Source organism: Ursus maritimus, unplaced genomic scaffold (genome assembly GCF_017311325.1).
Source record: "Ursus maritimus isolate PB19 unplaced genomic scaffold, ASM1731132v1 scaffold_14, whole genome shotgun sequence".
Taxonomy (NCBI): domain Eukaryota; kingdom Metazoa; phylum Chordata; class Mammalia; order Carnivora; family Ursidae; genus Ursus; species Ursus maritimus.
Window position 1 is genome coordinate 39425365 of NW_024423786.1, and position 23830 is coordinate 39449194.

The following is a 23830-nucleotide window of genomic DNA, read 5'->3' on the forward strand; positions in this document are numbered from 1 at the left end:
CCCCCCCCCCATACACTCCGTGCTCCTCAAACAAGAGCAGGACCCATCTCTCTCGCATCCTCCAAGCCCAGCTCCTTGCCCGGCCCAACCAGGCCCACTGTGCCCTGAGGGTGAGTTCATCCAGGACAAAGCAGGTCCTCCCTGTGGCACACCCAGAGCCAAGCGCTGCCACCTCCCAGCAGGACCTCCCCACCCCCGCCACCACTAGCCAGTGCCTTTCTTCACCTTTCTCTCCCAAGACCTTTTGTCAACAGAGGTGCCCAGGGAAGTAGGCAGGGAAGTGAGGCGTGATCCCTGGAAAAGGTGCTCTCCTGACCTAGCTCCCAGCCATTTCCGCAAGTCCCTGAGGCTGTGACACCATGAAGAAGAAGGCAACAGGAACGGCAGCTCTGGCCCCAGGAGCCTTGGCCAGCTGCCACCTGGATATTCCCAGCTGCCCCACTGTGTGCTGTGGAGGCAGCTTTGGGCAAGGTGTTCCCTGGGGCTTCAGGGTGCCTCTACGCCAGGATCAACCCAGAGAAAATCAATCATCTCCGGCCCCATCCCTGTCTGCTTCTAATGCCAAGTGTCCCCCCAGGGGAACAGACTAGGGGAACCCCCAACTATGCAACTGGGGGGCCCTCCTTCCATTCAGGAGCCTTTCAGACCCCACAGTACTGTAGGCTATGCCCTCAGGAGCTCTGAGGCCGGAGGAAGGGGAGTCTCGGGGAGCATCCTTCAAGCGCTGAGCCCTACTGCGTGCAGGCGCCGCACAAAAAAGCTAAGGCGAGCGAGGGTGCAAAGGAAGCATCCTTTTTGGTTCCCGCCTGCATACTTTGGAATTCGAGGTTTGCCCGCGGGGACCCCCGGAGCCGAGGCCATCCGAAAGCCTGGGCCCCAGATTCACCCCTCCTGTTCCCTGCCAGCTTCCCTTTCCGAAGGAGCACGGCCGCAGCGAAGGGCAGGCTCCGAACCCCAGCTACACTCGTCCCGGCGCCTTCGGGGGACTGTGCAGCGGGGGCGGAGTGAAAATGACCGGCCCGGCGGCATCCCCAGTCTAGCCGCTTCCCCTGCGGCCTTGGCCCTGCCCCAGCTCGGCTCAGCCCTGCCCTCCTGCAGGCCTCAGTCCACTCGGGGGCCGCCTCAGCCGCTCTCTAGGCCGGGTTCTGCCGGGCGCCCCCAGAGAGGCCTGAGCCCCGCCCACAGCGGCCCCGCCCAGCTTTCCCTCTCCCCACGCCCTCCTCAGCCCGCTCACCGCTGCCGCCTTACCCCGGCCTCTGGCGCCACCTCGTGGCAGCCCGCGGGCACTGTCCGCCTCTTGGGCCCAGAGCTGCAGACAATCCACTCTGCCGGGCTCACCTGGGTGGGGGACACCTGCAAGCAACAACAAAGATTGAGAGCTACCCCATCACTGCCCTGAACCCACCTAGTGGCATCGTCCTGGCTACATGGAACCTTCCGCAGGAACGCGATCAGACTAGCTTTGCTCCATCCCGGCTGGGACTTCAGGGTCACTCTCGCCAAAGCTGGGGGCAGTAGGGCCCCAGAGGCCAGGTCTCATACTGCCCGCCTCACAGGCTGCTCCTGCGCGGGCCCACTCCACCCCCAGCAGATGGGAACCCCCACTTTAAATCTCTTGCCCTATCTTCTCTGGGTCTTCTTTAGGGTCCCTACAAGAGACATGGTACCCAGCACCCCCCAGGGGGGTGGGAGGAGACTTCAGATAATTGTCTGCTGCTCCACAGTATGAACAAAATCTTACCATCAGGGAAAAAACCTGAAGTGTTCAGAATTGAACCTGCCTTGACCTAGCCGCGGGACGTGGACGCCTCTCCTCTCTGGGCCTCACTCACCTTGCCTCAAGATGGCGATCAAGAAGGTAAGCAAAGCAGGAAAAGAGTTAAGTCATTAGCCAACTGGTATTTATTTTTTAAATATTTTATTTATGTATTTGACAGAGAGAGTACAAGCAGGAACAGAGACAGGGAGAGGGAGAACCAGGCTCTCACTGAGCCAGGAGTCCAGTGTGGGGCTCAATCCCAGGACCCTGGGATCATGACCTGAGCCAAAGGCAGACACTTAATGACTGAGCCACCCAGGCGCCCCAATTGGTATTTTTTAAAAGATTTTGTTTATTTATTTGAGAGAGAGAGAGCACGAGCAGGGGGAGGGGCAGAGGGAGAGGGAGAAGCAGACTCCCCGCTGAGCAGGGAGCCCCGGTTGGTTTTTTTTAAAAGATTTTATTAATTTATTTGAGAGAGAGAGAGAGAGGTGGGGGGGGCAGAGGGCGAGCGAGAATCTCAAGCAGACTCTGCGCGGAGCATGGAGCGGCTCCATCTTATGACCCGGAGATTGTAACCTGAGCTGAAACCAAGAGTTGGAAGCTCGACCTTCTGAGCCGCCCAGGCGCCCCAGCGCATTGGCATTTTTAAGAGATGGTAATCTTTAGTAAGGAGTGAAGCTCCCCCTCAAAAGGCTGACACTGGAGTGGGGCCTTCCATGCTTCAGAGGAGCTGGGGAAGGGCCTCTCACAGGAGCTTGCTCAGCCTGGGAACAAGTGGAGGCCAGGCTGGGGCTGCAGGGGGGTGAGTCATGTGGGGTCCTCCCACCACACTAGCAGTGCTCTAGAGGAGCTCCTAGACACCCCAGTATTTCCCAGCCAACAGCTTTGGTCCAAGACTAGCCCACGGATCTCGGTCCGATGAAGTGCTTTTACACTAGGAGAGAATGCAGATTCTTTTAGCCTCGCTCGGATTCTGTCCCTTTTACAGGCAGATGTGTTTGGAGTGACTCTATCCCAATTCTCAGTGTCTCAGAGCCCCTAGGAGACCAGTTCTGTCCCCACCTTATACACGAGGAGGCCAGGGCAGAGGGAGCCTGGGAACTTACCCCGGGTCAGAGGTATATGGGAAGGTAGATTCCTGTGGGCCTGTCCCCTCAATTGTGTCCCTTCCTTCCTTCCTGCTCCTTTCCTCCATCACCCTCTCTCCAGCTCAGACGTAAGTACAGTCCCACTCCTACCAAGAAGTCACAGACTCTGCAGGAGTGCTGGGGAGCAGGGGCCTGCTGGTCCAAACATCAGAAATTCCCAAAGAGCAGAGCAACGCAGAGGCCAGAAGCCCTTGTGGCTTCTCTTCTTCCTGGCCCTGCAGACCTTACTATTCTCTGCCGAAGTTCAGAATAGTTAAGTCCACTCATAACCCAGCAGTTTCGGGTTAAACATTAAGCAGAACTTCCTGAGGCCGAGAGAGCAAGGGCAGGGCTATTTCCTGGGCCTCTGCTGCTAGGCCCAGGGGGTGAAGCACCCGTCCCTGAGTTGGGGACAGCCTTTCCTGGCACTTATCAGAGTGCTTTTCTACAAGTAGTTGTTGGAACTCAGCTCCTCCTATGATAGGAGACAGTCTGGCTCTGGGCAGAGAAGCAGCCCTGGGGGCCACAGGTGGAGACAGTGAGGACCCTGTGGGGGTGGGAGCAAGGCCAGAAGAGGCACCAGTTGTTCTGTGACCAATGGCTCCTGATCCTGCCACTGGACACAGCTGCTGTGTCCCCTGCCTCCCACACCCTGGACAGTGTCCCAGGACAACCCAGCCTCTTCCTGGGCACTGAGTCATGCTACCCAGCTGGCCTGTCCATCCCAGGCAGGGCGCTTAGGGGCAGGCCCCCAGAATCCATAGGCCCAACCAAGGCAGAACAGTCAGGCCAGAAACCATTCTCCCCTTTCCCCCACTAAAAGGCCAAGGCCCAAACTGCCTTCTGCAGACTACCTGGGAGACTGACCAGGCCCAAGACCGCAAGACAGTGGGAGTGAGAGTTGGGGTGGAACTGCAGGAACTTCCTCACTCTGGGGTAGACAGCCTGTGGCAGGCGGGACCTTTCCCACGTCCTCCCAGATGAGGAGACTGAAGCTCCCGATTTCTCTGCGGCTCAGGCAGAAGAGTGGCTAAGGAGAGCTGTGTTGTCGGCAGGGCTTCGGAAGCACACACCCACCCCTCTCGGGGGCACAAAAATGGTAAGGCATGGAGCCTATCAGGTCAGTGGCGCAAAGGCCACCTCCAAGTCCTCTGAATGGGCCTGGCTGGGTCCCGTCTTCCCTGTCATGCAGACACCAGACCCGAACCCCATTCATACCCTAGAACATTGCAGGGGCCGGGGAAATAGATGCTTGGAGGCAATGGCATTGTAATAAAGACACTGCTTTTATTTAGTTTGATATGTTTCTATACAGAATGCAGAAAACACATCTTAAAATCATATAGAAGGAAATAAAAACATGTCAGTGGTTGGTGAACAGCTGAATATGAGATTGGTTCTGTCTCACAGAGTCCACCGGCCATCGCCAGCCCGGCGCTCAGGGGACGAGGCTGCCTGCAAGGGCATTGTTGCTGTTGTTATTCTGTTCACTGCCCCATCGCCTCCAGTTGCTATGGCAACAGGCCATTCTGGGCCAGCCACGTCTCTGCATGGCAGTGCCTGATGGTGGGGTTGCTAGGGGCAACGGAGCTGTTTGGAAGGCCTTTCAAAGCCCTCACCTGGAACACTGGGAATTGTTTCTTTTTTGACGAGGTCATCAAAAATACTCTCACCGGGTCAGACCCCACTTGTGCTCCTGACTCGGGGGCAATGGGGAAGCTCTGGCTTGGATCAGGGCTGGGAGGCACGAGACCCAGTCACCAGAGGTCCACTGAGCCCTCATCCACAGGCTCCCCCCCCCAACAGGGGCCCTGCTCATTGGAGTACCCCACCAAGGGCTGGGCAGGGGAGAGAGGCTGGGCCCTGTGGGGAAAGGCAGAGGGGGAACGCCCTCCTGAGAAGGGCAGGCTGGAGACCCCCTCCTCTCTGACCAGCCCCCCCACCCCGAGGCAGCACACGCAAATCCTCTGCGAAACAGTCGATATGGCTTAGAAGTGGCTGCTCAGTGTGCAAAGGGAGCCTGGGTCCACCCACCAGCCCTGGATCGCAGAAGGGATACATTATTGCAAAAGGCATTCCTCCCTAAAAGGTACCCAAAATAACTCCTAGACATCACGAAAAGTCATGCTCAAAATGGTTTCTTCCAAAGGAGGAGAATCAAAGCAGAGTGGGCACCCCTGAGTCACGGGACAGAGATGCAGATGGACGGACGGACGTTCTGCTAAAAAAGGCAAAAGAAGCCCAGTGTAATTTGAGAATTTAAACCGTTATGAAAAGAAGGGGGAAAAAAAATCAAAATGAGCAAAGCCGTCAGTTCCATGGAATCAACACTAAGAGCTCGTACAAACTGCTGTAAGCATCACCATTTTTAATCTTTTTTTTTAATAAAACAATTTGAGGCTGTATAAAAACTTTAGTAAAAAATTAGCTTTGAGAGCCCACAGATTTTTACTATGAACTATTGCTGGCACTCCTCACCCGCCACCAGACCTTTCCCAGCCCAAGGCCCGGGACTGCAGTGCCAGAGAAGAGGGGTGGGGTGGGTCAGGGCGGGGCTGTGGACTGTTGGGACAAAGCGGCCAAGGTCAAGTGAGGAAAGAGCATCACATGACATAAAAATATTGCATCTTCACCAAAATGTCCCCCACTGAGTGTTTCAAAAACCATGATATTCCTTTCAGGAGGGGTAAAAAAACACACAGAAGAAGGTAAAAGAAAGTATGTTGATGTGGTCGAGTCCCTCGACCTCCCCAGCCACCCCACGAGCAGCCGGCCCACCCTGGAGCACCTAGGTTGGGGGCCACGGCCACCACTGCCTCTTGGAGTCCCTTTTCCATGGAAATGAAGACCCCTTGGTGGTGGGCCACTAGCGTGCATGGGGGGGGGGTGGATGTCCACGGCCAAGAGGCCCCTCGAGCTTCCGGCCCCTGGCAAGAGCGGGAGAGCAAGCCCAGCACCAGGACCCCGGCCCCAGGGCCACAGCCGGGAGGCCCCCAGTCAGGCTCTGCACTATCAGAGCCACCAAGTTTACATAGTGTGAAAAAATAGGATTCCTTTGATAAAAAATACTGTCCCTTGGTCTTCTCTTAAGTTTGAAACACCCTGGGAGCTTATTTTTAGCAAAGCAATTTCCCATACCCACCCAAAAATTATACATACAAGTTTAGGTAAACAGCAGATTAAATGTAAAAACTTAACCTTAACTTCTGAAAGTCCTTTGAATTTAATCTTTAGCTACTGTTTTCCATGTTACATCCTGCAGCTAGACACACGTGAATAGAAAAAACAGTACAGTTAGTGTTAAAGGCAAAACGCAGAGCGCCGGGAGGCCGCCCAGCACCGCCTGCGAGTTCATTCACGGCTCCTCGCTCCCTCCGTCTACCTCTACTCCAAACAGCGCTTTCAGAGCCAGCCATCAAAACCGCAGCAAAGAATTTTCTATGAACAAACAAAAAGCTGTTAGGCAAAAAATAAAAGTAAAAATGTCCCCAAAGTCTCTCCAGCTGCTTTGGGGTTTTGGAGGACCAGAGAGGGCGGGCTCGGCCGGGCCTCGCGCGGGTCAGTGTGTGCTAGGTCAGGTGTCGGCTCCCAGTGGGCGATGGTCTGCAGGCCACCGGTCTCCACAGACAACACCGTGTTGTCTCCAGGGCCCTGCCCTACCCCTGCCTCCACCCAGGCGCTTGTGGGTTAAGGGGGCACGTAGGGAGGGGGCGACCGGTACGGGGTCATGTTCTTGGGACGGGAGCCCTTGCCCTCCATGGGGGCCGTGAAGGGTGGGGGGGGCTGGTAGGGAGGCGCGTTGGGATCCTCATCCCGCAGGGGCGTGTACTCTCCCACGGTGTCCTGGTTCAGAGGAGTGGTCTCGGGCACGCTCTGGTTGGGGTACTCAGGAGGGGGGAGAGGGGCTTTCTCCTCCTGCAGGATAAGTGGCATGCTGGAGGAGGGTGGGGGCTTGGAGTCATCCAGCTCGTCTGCAAAGATGATAGGCACCCCCTTCTTGATGAAGGTGGCCTGGTCCTCGAGCGTGAGCTTGCCCTTCCGCTTCTTGCGGTAGCAGATCATGGCAATGATGCCAGCGATGAGCAGGATGGCCGCGACCACCACGGCCGGGATGACCGTGTGCAGGTAAACGTCATCCTCGCTGCTCTTCTCGGGGTCCCTGTCCGGCACGTCTGTGGGTGGCGCCTCCGAGGGCACCCTCCTGGGCGGTGCCGCAGGGATAAACTGCAGATGCCGGCAGCTGCCTGAGCCTGTCACGGCGATGCTCGTGGCCTTGAAGTCAGGCTCCAAGGCGTTGGAGAAGGCGGCCCGAGGCTTCCCGTCATCCTCCGCGATCCTCCGGCTCAGGCCCGCGATCTGCTCCTTGGGGCAGGGCTCCAGGGGCAGCGTGTTGTTAGTCCACTCCACCACGATGGAGCCCCGGGTGATATTCTGCAGGGTGATGGTGCTGCAGTTGCGGTCCCCGAAGGCAAAGGCCAGCTTCTTCACCAGGGCGATCTTCCTGTGGATGTCATTCACCACGGGGGCGGGGTCACCCACAAACTTGGCCTTGAACCGTGCGGGAGCCCTGTCCCCTTGAGGGCGCTTATGGACGTGGATCTCGAAGGCATCCACAGCGGACAGGCCCCCCTTGTCCGTGGCGTGCATGAAGTACTCGTGCTTGCCCACGTGGCTGCTGTCGGGCAGGCCATACATAAGCTGGCTGTTGCTGTTGAACTGCACCCACGACTTCTCACCTACCAGCTGCTGCTCGCGAAGCTTCAGGGTCAGCTTCAGCTTATCAGTGGTGGTGTCCTCGTTGTCATAGAAGGTGTCCGACGGGATCTTCACCTCGAAGTAGGTGCCCACCCAGGCATCCACCCTGTCAATGTGGTTCTTCAGCTCTGGCCGCTGGTTGGGTTCTCCTCCACGGGGAACCCCACTTGTGGTGGTGCGGATGCGAGTAGGCGGGGAGGCGGTTTCCAGTCTGGTGATGGGAGCTTTGGTGGTGACCCGCGGCACCGGTCGGGGTGTCCGTGGCTTTTTGGTCGGCCTTCGAGTTGTGGTGGTGGAGGAGTCAGTAGAAGGCGTGGCTGGTTTTGGTGTGGATACGCGTGGCTTCTTGGTGGTAGTCGTGGGAGGGGTGGCGACGGCCGTGGGCTCCACGTAGCCAGGAATGGTCATTGTTGGGCGGATCTGGCCAGGAACTGTGGTGCCGGCTTCTGACACCCGAGTGGGCTGGATGGGGCCTAGGGTCGGGGTCTGAATAATGGCACCTCGAGTCCGAATGGTGACCGTGGGCTTTCCAGGAACAGGATCTCTGACTGGAGGAGCCATGGTCTCTGTTGGAGGAGCAATGGCTGGAGACGTGGGGGTAGGCACGATCCTGGATGGTGGCTCCTGGATGGCCGTGGTTGGAGGCCCAATGGCAGTGACAGGTGTGGGGGTGGCATGGATCTGCCTCCGGATGCGTTTGGGGAGAGGGGGCTTCTTGTTGGCGATATGCCAACCCACCACAGGGTAGCCAAGCTGGGCGGACATAGCGCCCTCCCTGGCGGGGGCCTCCACACCACGAATATCAGGCACATTGTTCTGGTTCAGGGAGCAGCCCAGCTTCCAAGAGAGCAGGGCCCCGTTCTCTACCACCTTTTTCGCATTGCCTGGGCCAGCCATGAAGGCTGACATGTCAAACAGCCTATTGTTCACCACGGGCACCAGCTTCATGTTGGGAAGCTCCACTTCGGAGAAGCTCCGCATCCTGTGCAGGAGCTCAATCCTCTGCTTTGGGGTCATCTTGGTGAGGTCAGCGTCCAGAATGACCGTCAGGACAGTCACAGGCTCGTCGGCAGCACAGGCAGAGGACAGCACCTCAGCAGGGTCTGGGGACGCCGCCCGCACAGACTGCAGCTCGCTGTGGTCCTCAGGGTAGACCTCGATAGAGAACACGCTGGAGGTCTGGGGGACGTGGCTCCCGTTGGCCCCCAGCCGCGTGGCACTCACTGAAATGTAATGCACGCCCTTATCGGTATCCAGAGGGAGGCCCTCCAGGGTGTGGCTCTGCGGGTCCCAGTGCAGCCAGGACGGCAAGGCCTCTTTCCCCGCGGCTGACACCTGAAAGAGACACCAGCGTGAGTTCAGTGGTACTGTCGATGCTTAAGCTGACAGTGATCACAACAGTTCCTCCCCGGCCTAGCCTGAACCGTGCGACAGGCTGAAGGTGTAACACAGAATGTCTGTTGGGGGAACCAACTCCTCTCCTGGAGCTCTCATTCACCTGTCACGAAAGACTGGGGCTGTCAGACAGGCTAGCGTGGAAGGCAAATGACTGCCCAAGGCCACACTACGGGGAGACGGCAGCAGTGGCACTCAGACACATATCTCGTCCCAGAGAACTGATGCCATGGAGCTCAAAATGTTGTGGGTTTCCACAACAGAGATATACCCTGCCACCTGCTCGCCCACTTGGCCTGCGGAGTCGGCCCCAAGTGTCTCAACCCTCAGCACTCCTTTCCAACCCTGTCTCAGCCTTCTCCCTGCCCTCTGCAGACATCACAGTTTTGCTGGAGTTGTATGCCCTTCCTGCCCGGAAGTGGAAATGCACACGACCCTGGGTGCAAGGGACAACTCAATGTCCCCAGACGCCTCACTTACAACTACCATGTCAGTGGGACATACATTCAAGTACAGTGGGACACATTTGGGGAGCAAATACAGTTAGCTATATCTAATGTCTTAATTACCCCGGCTTTTCAAACCTCAAGAAAAACTGCCAACCCCCAGGGTGGGGAACTGGAAACTACTCTAGAAGAGTGTTCATCAGAGTCCAAGGAGCTCTGGTCTAAGGGAGAGTTCTTTAGTCAACTAAGTTTGGGAAATATACAGAGCCCACCTCTGTCCTTGGGAGAGCTGGGCCCAGAAGCAGGCCTAAGGAGCTCACCCCCATAATCCACCGAACAGCACCTCCCAGGTGCTCCTATTTTAGGGTAGAAGTCCTTTTCCGCAGGGACATAACTGGTAATAATTAAGGTACCCAAAGGAATGCTGCCAGAGAAACTTCTACCATCAACTGACAAGAGGGAAACAAGGCTTGTCTCTTGCCCAGGTCCTATCCATGACTACTCTCACCTCTGGGAAACACCTATTCTTGCCCCCAACACAAGAAAGGTGGCACCCACTCTCCGGTCTAATGAAAGGCACTCTCAGCTCCACGGTCCTGTCCCATCAAGCCCAGAGCCAACACTGGCCAACAAACGGCACGTCTTACTGCCAGCCTCAGCCCAGGGATGGCCCTGCACGGCCACTGCTTGTCAGCAGAGGGACACTAAAATGTTTCTCTGCCCGCAGCAGGAAGGCCAGAGCCATGCCTGCTGGGCTCCCTAGAGGCTCTGGTTCCTCAGGATTCCTCTTGCCAAAAGCCAGGCACCTGTCATTCCATTAATCTCACCAGAGACTAGATACTCCCCTATAAACAGATTCCCCACCTCCAGCAAAACCCACGAGAAGACATCTGACATTATTAGAAGTTACTGTTACTGGAGCTGTCCTTTAGTGACTGCTCTGAGCCACTGAGATCACAGAGGGTCTGTGAAGAGCTTCCTCTGCGACATCACAGTGCCTGAGGTGCTCCACCGTCTACTTAAGGCACCACGAAGAACCCGTCCTGTCAGTCACCATCTACTGCAAATGCTGCCAACATCAGAAATGGTAAAATATCTGTAAACATGGGTGTCTTCAAATTCATGAAAAACACTAAATATATTTTTCCTTTAAAATCTTTTTTAGCTACAAAAATAATACTTATTTCAAATGTTTTGGTTACAAGCCTATGCTTTAAATTTTTTCAGTTCAGTTATGTTAAATATGAAAACTGTCACATCCACATATAAACATGTAAAGCAAAGGCTAAATGCTCTCATTTTGCAAAAAACAGGAAGCAAAGCTGTAAGGGCCAAATGGAGTAGTCATGGAACCATGAAATGTTTTACAATGGTGGGGTATGGCTTGGGGTCCTGAGAGGCGGGCAGTAGGTGAGCCAGGGTGTAGCGAGGTTTCCAGCCACCTAAGTATGTTTCCTCACCGCACTCCATCCCAATGGCCACCACCAGGATGACAGCACACCCAGCAGAGGGAGGGCCTAGAATGGAGAGCTCCAGGTGAAGTCATCCCGTGGGACATTCTTGAGTAGCCAGGCCCTGTGCCCAGCCCTGTGTGTTCCCTCCGCACAGATGAGTAAGTAGTCCCAGTGCTTTTCCAAGTCTCACCAGCTACACAAGGGCACTTTATAACAGAGAACACCGAGAAGGGCCCCGCCTCCTCAAGCTTCCCAGCCTGGCTCAATTCCTATTCTGCTGACCCCAACAGCCACAGCTTCGCTGCCAGACATTTCCTAAGGACTAAGCCCAAGCCGCTCTCTGGCCAAGGCTCCCACACGGCCACCCTCGGAAGACATACACCTACTTTATGCCAAGTAACATTATTACATGTTAATAACATGTAACAGCCTCTCCAACCTACACTTCTGCCTTTCCTTCTGCAGATCCGGGCTCCTCAGGATTCCGGAGCGTAGGCCATGCCCTGCCCCACAACAGGTGTCTGACCCGGATCTATAAACCTGAAGCAGACAGTCCCCAGGGTCTTGGGGACTCCTCAGACAGGAAGGAAAGGTACCAACCCAAAAGTTCTAACATCCATGCATCTCTGAGCATGCTGGTACTGGGAACGTCAGGCCCAGACAGCAGTTTAAGTGGCAGTGATTCGCTTCAATAAAGGGCCACAGGAAGCAAAACAAATACGAGCTCTACAAGGAGCCTAGCCGAGTCCCAAGCAAGCTGGTGTCTCTGCATTTTCAAGGCCATCTGGGGAAAGCCCCTGACCTGGGAAGCCTGAACATGCCTAAGGGGCTGGCAGTGTCCGCAGTCCCTGACGGATTCCACTAACAGTCCCTCCCTCCTGAGGGCGCTCAGCTGAGCGGCTGCTAACTGTAGCACCTGCTCTGCCCCGTCAAAGCGGGAGCCCCTCTGCCCACGGGAACTCCACACACCTTCCCAAGCCTCCAAAACTCCCAGGCTCTAGAATGCTTTTCCTCTCAGGGCCTAAGGGTGAAGCAGGATATGAAAGTTCCTCCGGAAAGAGATGCCCCCTCGACAAGCCAGGACTCATAGTTCCCTGTAACAACAGCAGACGCGACAGGAAGCCCCATCTCCGGGAGTCCTTGGCTGAATCCCGGTTCCAGGCAGGCTGGGGCTTGACCCAACCTCAGCCCCGGTTTCTCATCTGTAAAAAGGGGAAACGATGACCTCCCTGTACAATCACAGGGCCAGGCACAGGCTGCTGGATTCTCTGGGGGTGCTGATTCCCCGCCCACGTCTGGGCTGAGAGGAGCACCCAGTATGCATTGTGAGGCCGCTGCAGCAACAGCTGGACAGCCCACCCCCCAGGCCTCCTTCTGGCCCTGGACCCAGCACACACTGGGGCCCTCTCTCCCTGGTCATCCCCCAAAGCAGAAGCTCAAAGAATCAAAGGGAAGTGGGGAGGCCACAGGAAGGGAAAGCCAGGACTCTACAGGGAAACAAGTCCCTGGGACCTGTCTGCCAGCAGTGGATGAAAACCCTGAGGGGCCTGGGGGAGGAGAGAACTTGCTGCAGGGGCAAACCAAAAACCAGCATTCACCTCTTCGTTCTCAAACAGATGTGCTCTATCCCGGCACGTTTGCACATGAGATTCAGACTATCCTTGGGGGTCTCTGGGTCAAATAAAGATTTCTGCCCCAGCTGTACCACCCACAACTAACCCTTAATGGCAGGAATGACAGGCAAGAGGCAGGAATCAGAGCTTTGTGTGAAGCGCTCATCAGCACCAGTCCGTGTGTTTGAGTGACAGGCTGGTCCAGGTCAGGGGACTCCCCCAGGGTTTCAGATCACTCAGCCTTCCATCACCAAATACCAACACGACCTTGGAATTGGGGGAGGCAAGGCCTGCTGACCTCATAAAGCAGCCACCTTGGAAGGAAGCCTTCAGGCTGTCAGTGGAAACACCTATAGGAGGCAGAAACTGCAGGAAGAAGGCTGATTTAAGATCATAGGCTCTAGCTCACAGGCTCACATAGAGTCAGAAATCTTTCCAATTTCAGCAACCCTCAGAGAAGACATGCTTCTGAGATAGAAGGCAAGCCCACCACTGAAGAAAACAAGATCTCCAACTGCCCCACACCGTTTTAGAAATCTTGGTCCATAAAAGTACATCCAAAAACTAAGAATCAGGGGCGCCTGGGTAGCGCAGTCGTTAAAGCGTCTGCCTTCGGCTCAGGGCGTGATCCCGGTGTTTTGGGATCGAGCCCCACATCGGGCTCCTCTGCTATGAACCTGCTTCTTCCTCTCCCACTCCCCCTGCTGTGTTCCCTCTCTCGCTGGCTGTCTCTGTCAAATAAATAAATAAAATCTTTAAAAACAAAACAAAACAAAAAAAAAATAAGAATCAAAACCACAAAGCTTGGGCAGACCCACATGGAGCTCCAAAGACTACCCACCCGGCAATGCCCACAACGAATCACCATGACCAACGACTGGGGAACTGCCAAGTGTGAAGGTTTGGGTCACTCTTTCGTCTATATTAGCAGAAACTAGTAACTGACTCCCAGTTCAGTTCTGGGGCATTCTCTCCAACTGCCTCACTGCTGCCCTCTCTCTCACACAGTAGAACGTAGTAAACACCGGTTTGATAAAGATATAGCACCTGTTCCAAACACCATGCAACCCAAGCGACATGTCTCACTGCAAATCAGATTCTAAGCCTGGACAGAGAGCAAATGGACAGAGGAGCTTCCAGTACTTAATCCCTCATCAAAAAGCAAGTTTCCAATACCAAAACCAGATAAAGCCACCACCAAAAAAGAGAACCACAGGCCAGTATCTCTGATGAACATGGATGTAAAAATTCTCAACAAAACACTAGCCAACTGAATCCAACAATACATTAAAAAAAATCGTTCACCAGGATCAAGTGGGATTTGTTCCTGGGATGCAAAGGTGGTTCAATATTAGCAAATTAATCAATGTGATATGTCACATCAGTAAGAGAGAGGATAAAAATCATATGATCACTTCAACAGATGCAAAAAGCATTCGACAAAGTACAACATACATTCATGATAAAAACCTCAACAAAGTTGGTCTAGAGAGAACATACCTCAACACAATAAAGGCCGTATATGAAAAATCCACAGCTTACATCATACTCAATGGGGAAAAACTGAGTTTGGCCCCAAAGGTCCGGAACAAGACAAAGATGTCATTCTCACCACTTTCATTTAACACAGTACTGGAAGTCATAGCCACAGCAATTAGACAACAAAAAGGAAATAAAAGGCATCCAAACTGGTAAGGAAGAAGTAAAATTTTCACTACTGCAGATGACATGATACTATATATAGAAAAGACTCCACCAAAAAACTACTAGAACTGATAAGTGAATTCAGTAAAGTTGCCAGATACAAAACCAATGTACAGACATCTGTTGCATTCCTATATGCTAATAATGAAGCAGCAGAAAGAGAAATTAAGACAACAATCCCACTTACAACTCTACCAAAAATAATAAAATATCTAGGAATAAACTCAATCAAAGAGGTGAAAGACCTGTACTCTGAAAACTATAAAACACTGATGAGGCACCTGGATGGCTCAGTCAGTTAAGCGTCTGCCTTCGGCTCAGGTCATGATTCCAGGGTCCTGGGATCGAGCCCCACATCGGGCTCCCTGCTCAGTGGGAAACCTGCTTCTCCGTCTCCCACTCCCCCTGCTTGTGTTCCCTCTCTCACTGTCTCTCTCTCCCTCTCTCTGTCAAATAAATAAATAAATAAATAAATAAATCTTTATAAATAAATAAATGAAAAAAAAGAAACACTGATGAAAGAAACTAAGATAACAAAAAGAAATGGAAAGACAGTCCATGCTCATGGATTGGAAGAATAAATATGGTTAAAATGTCTATACTACCAAAAAGAATCTACAGATTTAATGCAATCCCTATCAAAATACCAACTGCATTTTTCACAGAATTAGAACAAACAATCCTAAAATCTGTATGGAACCACATAAGACCCTGAATAGCCAAAGCAACCTTGAAAAAGAAAAACAAAATTGGAGGTATCACAATTCCAGTCTTTAAGTTATATTACAAAGCTGTAGTAATCAAAATAGTATGGTACTGGCACAAAAAAAGAGACATACAGATCAATGGAACAGAAAACCCAGAAATAAACCCACAGTTATATGGTCAGTTAATCTTCAACACAGAAAGAAAGAATATCCAATGGAAAAAAGACGGTCTCTTCAACAAATGGTGTTAGGAAAACTGGTCAGCTACATGCAAAAGAATGAAATTAGACCACTTTCTTACACATACACAAAAATACACTCAAAATGGATTAAAGGCCTAAATGTGAGACCTGAAACCATAAAAACCCTAGAAGAGAGCACAGGCAGTACTTTATGACATTGGCCATAGCTACATTTTTCTAGATAGATCTCCCGAGGCAAAGGGAAAAAAAGCAAAAATAAACTATTGGGACTACAATCAAAATGAAAAGTTTCTACACAGTGAAGGAAACAATAAAATGAAAAAGCAACCTACTGAATGGGAGAAGATATTTGCAAATGACATATCCATTCAAGGGTTAGTATCCAAAATACATAAAAAACTTATACAACACAACACCCAAAACACAAAGAATCCAATTAAAAATTGGGAGAGGGACAAGCAGACTCCACACTGAGTATGGAGTCTGACACAGGGCTCGATCCCATGACCCTGCAGTCATGACCTGAGTCCAAATCAAGAGTCAGCCACTTAACTAACTGAGCCACCTAGGTGCCCCTCAGTGGTCCATTTCAAAGTGGCACAGACTGCTGCCCTGGGATACCCCACCGCTTAGGCCTCTAGCAGCCTTCCCTGGCAAAGTCCCTGCCATCCCTCAGACCTGGTTACTGACTCCTGACCTTTCGGTTCCCCACTCCTCAGCCAAGTTGCAAAGCTGGCCCAACCTGGAGCCATCTATGGCTGAGTACCATACGCAACACCCTAGAGGCACTGACACATGAGGTAATCAAGGCATCCTCTGCGCAGGCCTACTATGTGCTCTCCTCTGCCTAGGGAGAGAGGAAATTGTCCCTCTGATGGAGTCTGAGCCTCCAGTCCAGTTTCAGAGCCCCCATGGTGCAGACTCACATCCGGGTGATCCTATATCTGGGCCCTGGACTATGACAATGACACAAATCTACTCTGTGGCCAAGCTCAGCTTCTGTAAATGACACACACGGACAGTCACATGACTAGGCTGCAGGGAGATGGCACAGGTCAACCGGAAGAGCCTCTGGTTTGAGATCAAAGAGCCGAAACTCCGTCCCCACATAAGATGAGGAACCATGGTGGAAGTGGGTACAAGAGGCCTTTGCTTTGCTGAGTAAAGCAGAGCCATACCCACGAGAGACGAGCTTTGGTAGACATGCAAGCCTCAAACCAGCACACGGCTCTTGCCACAAAGGCCAAGGCCACAGGATCACATTCTGAACACAACTCGTCCAGTCCAGCCAGTGCCCTTCAGGTCTGAGTTAGGAATCATTTTACCTGATGTTAACTGTTCTCATCTAAAAACAAAAATTAATCTTTTTTCCCCCGAAAGGGACAGCTTAGCATAGTTACAGCCATTAATAAAAATCCTCAGAATTAGTCAGTCCCCCAATTCCAAAGTCATCTATTTTTACTTTTGTCATGCTCCTTCAGCCCTTGTCCATAAATTTTTCTTTTTTAAATACAGAAGTCAAGTCTACACCTCAGTAAGTATTTGAGTTGATGTGTCTAGGCAAATGTCATTCTTACAACCCACCCTCAAAGATGCCTTCCCTCGCCAACCCGCATTTCCCGGTGTGCTGTGTTCACAAGGGGTCCATTCAGAGCCAGGGAACACCCACTCGAGGCAGGAAGAAACTGCAGTTCATCTCATGCAGGCGGGGTTGCCACAAAGCTCTCAAGCATCCAAAGAAACGGTCCTTTCATGAGTTCCCCTTCCTGGCCAAAAAGAGTACCCATTGTTCTCAGGGGAACAATTGGGGGCCCACGCCAGCAGCTGAGAGCACAGTCCCAGGAAGGGCTGCTCCCAGTCTGCCGACATCTTGGGCTGAGGGTAAGTCCACATTGTATCCAGGCTAGGAGGATAAGGGGAAGTGGGAATGAAAAGCCAACCTGCGGGCTCTACCAAAATGAGACATCTGAAGGGGCAGCCAATCATTTCATGAGATGTAATGATGTCTCTCCTGACCACCCTAGAAAGGAGGGATAAGAACGTCTCCAGGCACATAATCACCTTCCTCAGCCAGTTCCTCGCTCACTCAAGTCAGAGGAGAGGCATCTGCAGGGAGCTGGAGCCACTCCTGAGGGAGGCAAGAGTCAAGATGGGTAACTTATACTGTGGCCAACTTGGGACAGTGATGATCTAGCCAACAAAGGCCAAGCTGGCTTCTGTGGGACCCATCCACACAAAGGAGGGAGGGTGCTCTAGGGTCCCAAGGCATCTGTGAGGGCAAAGGACAGCTGACCTGGGGTGAGCTTTACATACAGGTATCCAGTCTGGTCCAAGGGAGCACATGCAAGGACCACCTGCTTTAGAGTGTTCTAAGGCTGCAGGAGAGAATGGAGTACTGGGACACAAGTCTCTCCAGAAGGTCATGCTGGCCCCTGGGCCTGGAGGTATCCCACAGCCCCCGCTGGCATCATCAGGTCAACAGAATCCATCTGGGAGTTAAGCTGGTGTCGATAACAGCAAATCCATTCTCGAGGCAGAGCCAGAGAACAGCAGGGGAAGTAACAGCCGCTGGGCAAGCTGCAACTGAACAAGGGCTGTCCGGACACCAAAAAAGGGTGTCAGGCGTGAGGCAGAGCAGAGGGTCCAGGACCTCAGGGCTACCCCCTCCAGGCAGGTGGATCCCCTCTTCTCTTATTTCCTTGTGGCCTGGTGTATAAAGTACAGGGAAGCCCTTGCTTTGGGAAGCTGATGTTACCTGATGGGCACATGTGACTCATGCAAAGCAATACACCCTCTGCCACTGTGAGTCCCAGACTTGCCACGACCTGAAATAGTCAGCGTAACCACAAAGGTTCGAGGCACGCAGGTCAAACAAGGCTTGGTTAGGTGGCCAGGGCAGCTCACTTAGAATGAGACTCACTTTTCTATCCCTTCAATAGACTACTGATTGCTTAGTCTGTTGCAAACACTGACTTATTCCATCACCAATCCCCCATGCACATCCCCTGACCAGTCACAGCAAGAAGGACAACCACACTATCAAATCTCATCTGATCTCAGGAGAGGACCATGCTCTGCCTGTGAATCCTCATTAGGCAACTTGGCCCTGTCCAAAATGGCCAGAAGACCAACGCTCACCCAGGACCTAGGCTGAAGAAAGTGTGTGCCAGAGGCCAGGGTGGACCCTGAGCTTGGCATGTCCGTGGGTCAAGAAAGAGGCTAGTATGGCTGGGACATGATATGCAAAGGGAAAGAGGAGAGAGAGGAGGCCAGAGGCCAGATCACATGGGCCTTGATCCTAAGTGCAGCTCAGTACTGGTTGGGGGAAGGGGAGGTGTTAGCAGATTTAAGCTTTACGAAGATAAGAATGTCTCTTGCCTCAGTGTGGAAAACAGTCTGGGGTCAAGAACAGAGGGAAGCAGGATGCCAGGGTGGCTCAGCTGGTTAAGCATCTGCCTTCAGCTCAGATAATGATCCCAGGGTCCTGGGATCGAGTCCCATGTTGGGCTCCTTGCTCAGCAGGGAGCCTGCTTCTCCCTCTGCCTGCCACTCCCCCTGCTTGTGTGCGCTCTGACAAATAAATAAATAAAATCTTGAAAAAAAAAAAAAAAAGAACAGAAGGAGGCAGCCTGGGAAGAGGCAAATAAGTGGTAGCTTGGATGATAGTAGTAGTTGTAATGGATACCTTTGGAAGTCCTCATGGATGACCTGAGGAAAAAACTCAAGCTACAGTGAATAAAAAAAGGTGGGTGTAGGGGTGCCTAGGTGGCGCAGTCAGTTGAGCATCTGACTCTTGGTTTTGGCTCAGGTCATGATCTCAGGGTGATGAGATCAAGCCCCGTGTCAGGCTCTACCGTCAGCAGGAGTCTGCTTGGGATTCTCTCTCCCTCTCCCTCTGTCCCTGCTCTCTCTCTAAAATAAATAAATAAATCTTTAAAAAAAAAAAAAAGTAGGTCTAAAAAGATGTCCAGTATGGGGGCGCCTGGGTGGCTCAATTGGTACAGCATCCGACTCTTTTCTTTTTTTAAGATTTTATTTATTCACTTGACAGAGAGAGACAGCACAAGCAGGGGGAGCGGCAGGCAGAGGGAGAGGGAGAAGCAGGTTCCCCGCTGAGCAGGGAGCTCTGATGCGGGGCTTGATCCCAGGACCCCAGGATCACAACCTGAGCCAAAAGCAGATGCCCAACCAACTGAGCCACTCAGGCACCCCAGACTCTAAATAAATCTTAAAAAAAAAAAAAAAAATTACTCTATAACCCCGTAATTACACTACTAGGTATTTATCCAAAGAGTACAGACACAGATTCAAAGGGGCACATGTACCCCAATGTTTATAGCAGCAATGTCCACAACAGCCAAAATATGGAAAGAGCCCAGAAGTCCATCAACAGATGAACGGATAAAGAAGATGTGGTACATATCTACAATGGAATATTACTCAGTCATCAAAAAGAATGAAATCTTGCCATTTGCAACAACATGGATGGAACTAGACGTTATTATGCTAAGTGAAATAAGTCAGAGAAAGACAACTATCATATAATTTCACTCATATGTGGAATTTAAGAAACAAAACAGGTGAACACAGGGGAAGAGAAGGAAAAATAAAATAAGACGAAATCAGAGAGGGAGACAAACCGTAAGAGACTCTTAACTATAGTAAATAAACTGAGGGTTGCTGGAGGGGAGGCGGATGGGGGGATGGGGTAACTGGGTGATGGGTATTAAGGAAGTCACGTGATGTGATGAGTACTGGGTGTCATATGCAACTGATGAATCACTAAACTCTACCTGTGAAACTAATAATATACTATATGTCAATTGATTTTAAATATATAAAAAACAAAAACAAAATTAAAAATTAAAAAAAATACATGGCCAGTATGATTCCAGGTCTAAGATGTCTGTGTGTGTGTGTGTGAGATGGACAGCTCCTCATGAACACAGAAAATGACAGAAGAGTTCACTCTGAGTGGTAGGAACTACAAGAGATTTTTCTCTCTCCCTTTTCTACAACACACATTTATATATCATTATTACAAAGAGAAAAAAAACCCAACTCTTTTTATATAAAGATTTATTAATCTGTTTTACATCTAGGGAAACCGAAGATCCAGATATGAAGTCATGCTTTCTGATCTGATTTCCCACCCCATACAACCCTGATGGTAAGACCGTCTGGGACACAGTCACACATTTTCATCTGTTTTTCTACAGGCTGATCAGCTACTAAATGGTCTGCTTTCTACAGATAAATGTGCTCACATAAAATCCTGTTTTCCCAGTAAAATCTCTTTACTCCCCTGGTGAATAAGCCTGTTAAATATTTCTCTGCCAGATACAGCAAATACCCAGCTCACTGTATTGATTCAAGGCAGCTCTCGTCAAAACTAATCTGTGTAAAACATTCCAGTGACCACCGGAAGAAGGGCAACCACTACAGGGTTTGGATATTCAGAAGATCAAATGTGAAGGTGGACAAGGACTGTACTTCCAAAACTGCCACTCTTCTTTTCCTAATGGTCAGACTAGCATCTGGCTTGCTGGGGCATTACAAAGATGACATGGAAAACTTCGCAAACTAGAATGAGCTCTGTGGAACTAAGCCAGGATCTGAGATCAGAAAGCCACCCTGAGAACAAGCCATGACCTAAAGAGAAGGGGGCCACCAGGGAAAATGAGGGGAGCACAGGGAAGATGCAGGTAAGGAGTGGGTCCACCCAGATTCAAGGGAAAGCGGCAGAGATCCACATCTCAGTGGGAAGAGTGGCATAGCGTTTGTGACCATGTCTAATGTAGATGCCTGGGGCTTGTGGGTCAGAGGGGAGAAAGTTGGTAAGGACCCACCAGAGGCTGCATGTGCTTTGACCAACGAGTACAATGACGTGTTGCTGTACAAGTTACTAAGCCAGGCCTTAAGAGACTGGCAGCTTTCACTTCCTGTTTCTTGGAATACCCACTCTTGGAACCCAGCTAATTGCTGTGAGGAAATCCAAGCAGCCCATGGAAAGGTCTACACGGAGAGGAACCAACGACCCTGACCAACAGCCCCGGCTAAGCTCCCTGTCAACAGTAGCACCAACTTGTTAGCCATGAATGAGCCATTTACAGAAGTGGACCCTCTGGCCCCAGATGAGCCACTATGTGAAGCAGAAATGAGGTTTCTGATGAGCTCTGACTTCCTGAATTCCTGGGCACAAAATTGTGAGCAAAACAAACCAGGAGTTTTAAACCACTAACTTCTGGCAGTTTAAACACACCAACAGATAACCAGAACACTATGTGTTTGCAGAAGTCTAAAGGCAAACGAGAGGGGCTCCTGGGTGTCTCAGTTGGTGAAGCGTCTGCCTTCGGCTCAGGTCATGATCCCAGGGTCCTGGGATGGAGCCCTGATGCATCGGGCTCCCTGCTCGGTGGGGAGCCTGCTTCTCCCTCTGCCTGCTGCTCCCCCTGCTTGTACTCTCTTCTCTGACAAATAAATGAAGTCTTTAAAAAAAAAAAAAGAAAAATGGGTTCTTTAAAAAAATAAAAATTAAAAAAATAAAGGCAAAAGAGATATAAAAACTACCATCACAAAGTACAAATCTTGGGATATTTTTGGTTCATTTTCAAGCCACACCTCTAGGGGAAGAATGCTATAGGACAACTAGGCCAAGAGCCAAACGTGGCCTACCACCTGTTTTTGTAAGTCCTATGAGCTAAAAACGGTTTTTGCATTTTCAAATGATTGAGAGAAAAAAAAATCGAAAGAATATCTTTTGACATGTGAATATTACATGAAATTCAAATTTTAGTTTTAGCGTCCATAAGTAAAGTTTTATTGGAACGTGCTCATGCCCATTCATTTACACATTATCTATGGCTACTTTTGTACTATACTGGCAGGGCTGAGGAGCTGCAATAGAAACCACATGGCCTGCAAGGCCTAAAATATTTACTATCTGGCCCTCTAAGAAAAAGAGTTGACTTCTGCTCTAAGAGATGTTCATAACTTGAGGGATATACCCAACCCATCATGTGGCCACTGTGCAAACTCACCCAGGATCCAGGGGAAATTCCAAGGACCCACAACCCCAGACAAAGGGATGGTACTTCTTGACACAAAAGCTTCCTATTTCACCTGATTTCCATCTTGGGCCAGCCAAGACACTCTTCTATCACATGGGTCTCTGATCCCCTTGTTCTCTGGACTGCTTCCCCAAAGGAGATGGGGCAAGGCTGAAGTCTGGGTACTAATACCAGTTCTTAGGTGATCAAATACGTTAGTAAACATACAACACCAAATGAGAGCAAGACTCCTATATTTACTCATACCTTATTTTATAAAAACAGGTTAAAATCATTTCAAAGTTCTGTATTTCTTGGGTTTAATGCCATGGTTAATGAAAGAAGACCTTTTCCTACACATAAGCCCTTCCATCAAATCCTACCCCAATGACCATGAAATTTTCCAAACCACAGATGTAAAGGCTTTTTAATGGTAACACCTTCAAAAACGGGAGCAAGAATAAAAGTTTAGGATGCTATTTGGAGATATCTGGGGACCCCCCCTGTGAGTATCAGTAGTTGTCCCTCTCTATGGTAACTGCACAGGTCCTGGAAGAACCGAGCTCAGAATTACTGGAACTTAGAATGGAAAACTAAAAAAACAAAAACAAAAAACAACTAAAACCAAAATGCAGGTGAGGATTCTTCCTCATTTATATAAGCTTTATATCCAGTCTCACCTTGATGAGTTCTCCACTGGAGGCAATTAAATCCGTTGGAATGGTCACTCGAAATGAGCGCCCAACGACAGCCGTGCCATCAGGAATGCCCACCACTGTGGGAACAGCCTCGTGAAGGTCTGAGAGCACTGAGTGCATGGACGCCTCAAGCTGGTTCTCCCAGTCCCTGCCAGCCTCCGAAGGCCAATGGGACTGAGCCATGGCCACACAAAGCAGAAGGAGAAAGGTCCTCCCCCACATGGGGAGCAGCAGCGAAAGGCCCGCAGACATCCTCATCCCGGCCTGGATCTGCTCAAGCCGACAGTCTCACTAAGAAAGGAGGCAAGTGACCTGGTCCCAGAGCTGGGTCCTCACCCTCTGCACACCTGCTCCATCCCAGGGCCTGAAAAAGAAGAGAGTAGACTCAGACTTAAGCAAACCCCATGGTTTCCAAGTTGTACACAGGCAGTTACTACCCCCTAAGTGTTGAAAAAAACAACTACCCTGAGTTGGATCAAGTCTCACCCTGTGCTGTCCAGTACAGAGGCACCAGCTACATGTGGCCATTAAGCACTGGAAATGTGGCTAGCCCATTAAGGGCAAAATACACACTAAATTTTGAAAAGTTAGCATAAGAAAGGAACGTACAATGTCTCCTTAATACTTTTAAAATATTGATTACATACTGAAATGATATTATTTTGGATATAAAATATATTATTAAATAAAATGTTAAGTAAATAATACATATTAATAAATGATAAATAAAGAAATGTGTTAAATAAAATATATTACTGGAATTAATTCCTCCCTCTTATTTTTATTTTTTCACGTGGCTACCAGGAAATATTGAATCACATGTGTGGCTCACATTATTTTGCTGTTGGGCAGGGCTGCTCTAGGCCTAACTCCCAATTTATAGCAAACACAGGAGTCATGAAGACACAATCAGACAA

At 50.8% G+C, this 23830-nt stretch overlaps 1 protein-coding gene across 4 annotated transcripts in view; it reads right to left on the bottom strand.

Moving 5' to 3' along the window:
* Positions 1 to 4156: 4156 nt before the first annotated feature.
* DAG1 (dystroglycan 1) overlaps positions 4157 to 23830 on the bottom strand; it is a 65374-nt gene continuing 45700 nt past the window's right edge. For all 4 annotated transcript variants that reach the window (XM_040628811.1, XM_040628812.1, XM_040628813.1 and 1 more), the window contains 2 exons: positions 22896 to 23277; positions 4157 to 8979 (listed from right to left, as the gene is read on the bottom strand). In XM_040628811.1, the coding sequence (XP_040484745.1) occupies positions 6577 to 8979; positions 22896 to 23171 (2679 nt within the window). In that variant the 5' untranslated portion in view covers positions 23172 to 23277 and the 3' untranslated portion in view covers positions 4157 to 6576. The remainder of the gene's footprint in view (positions 8980 to 22895; positions 23278 to 23830) is intronic.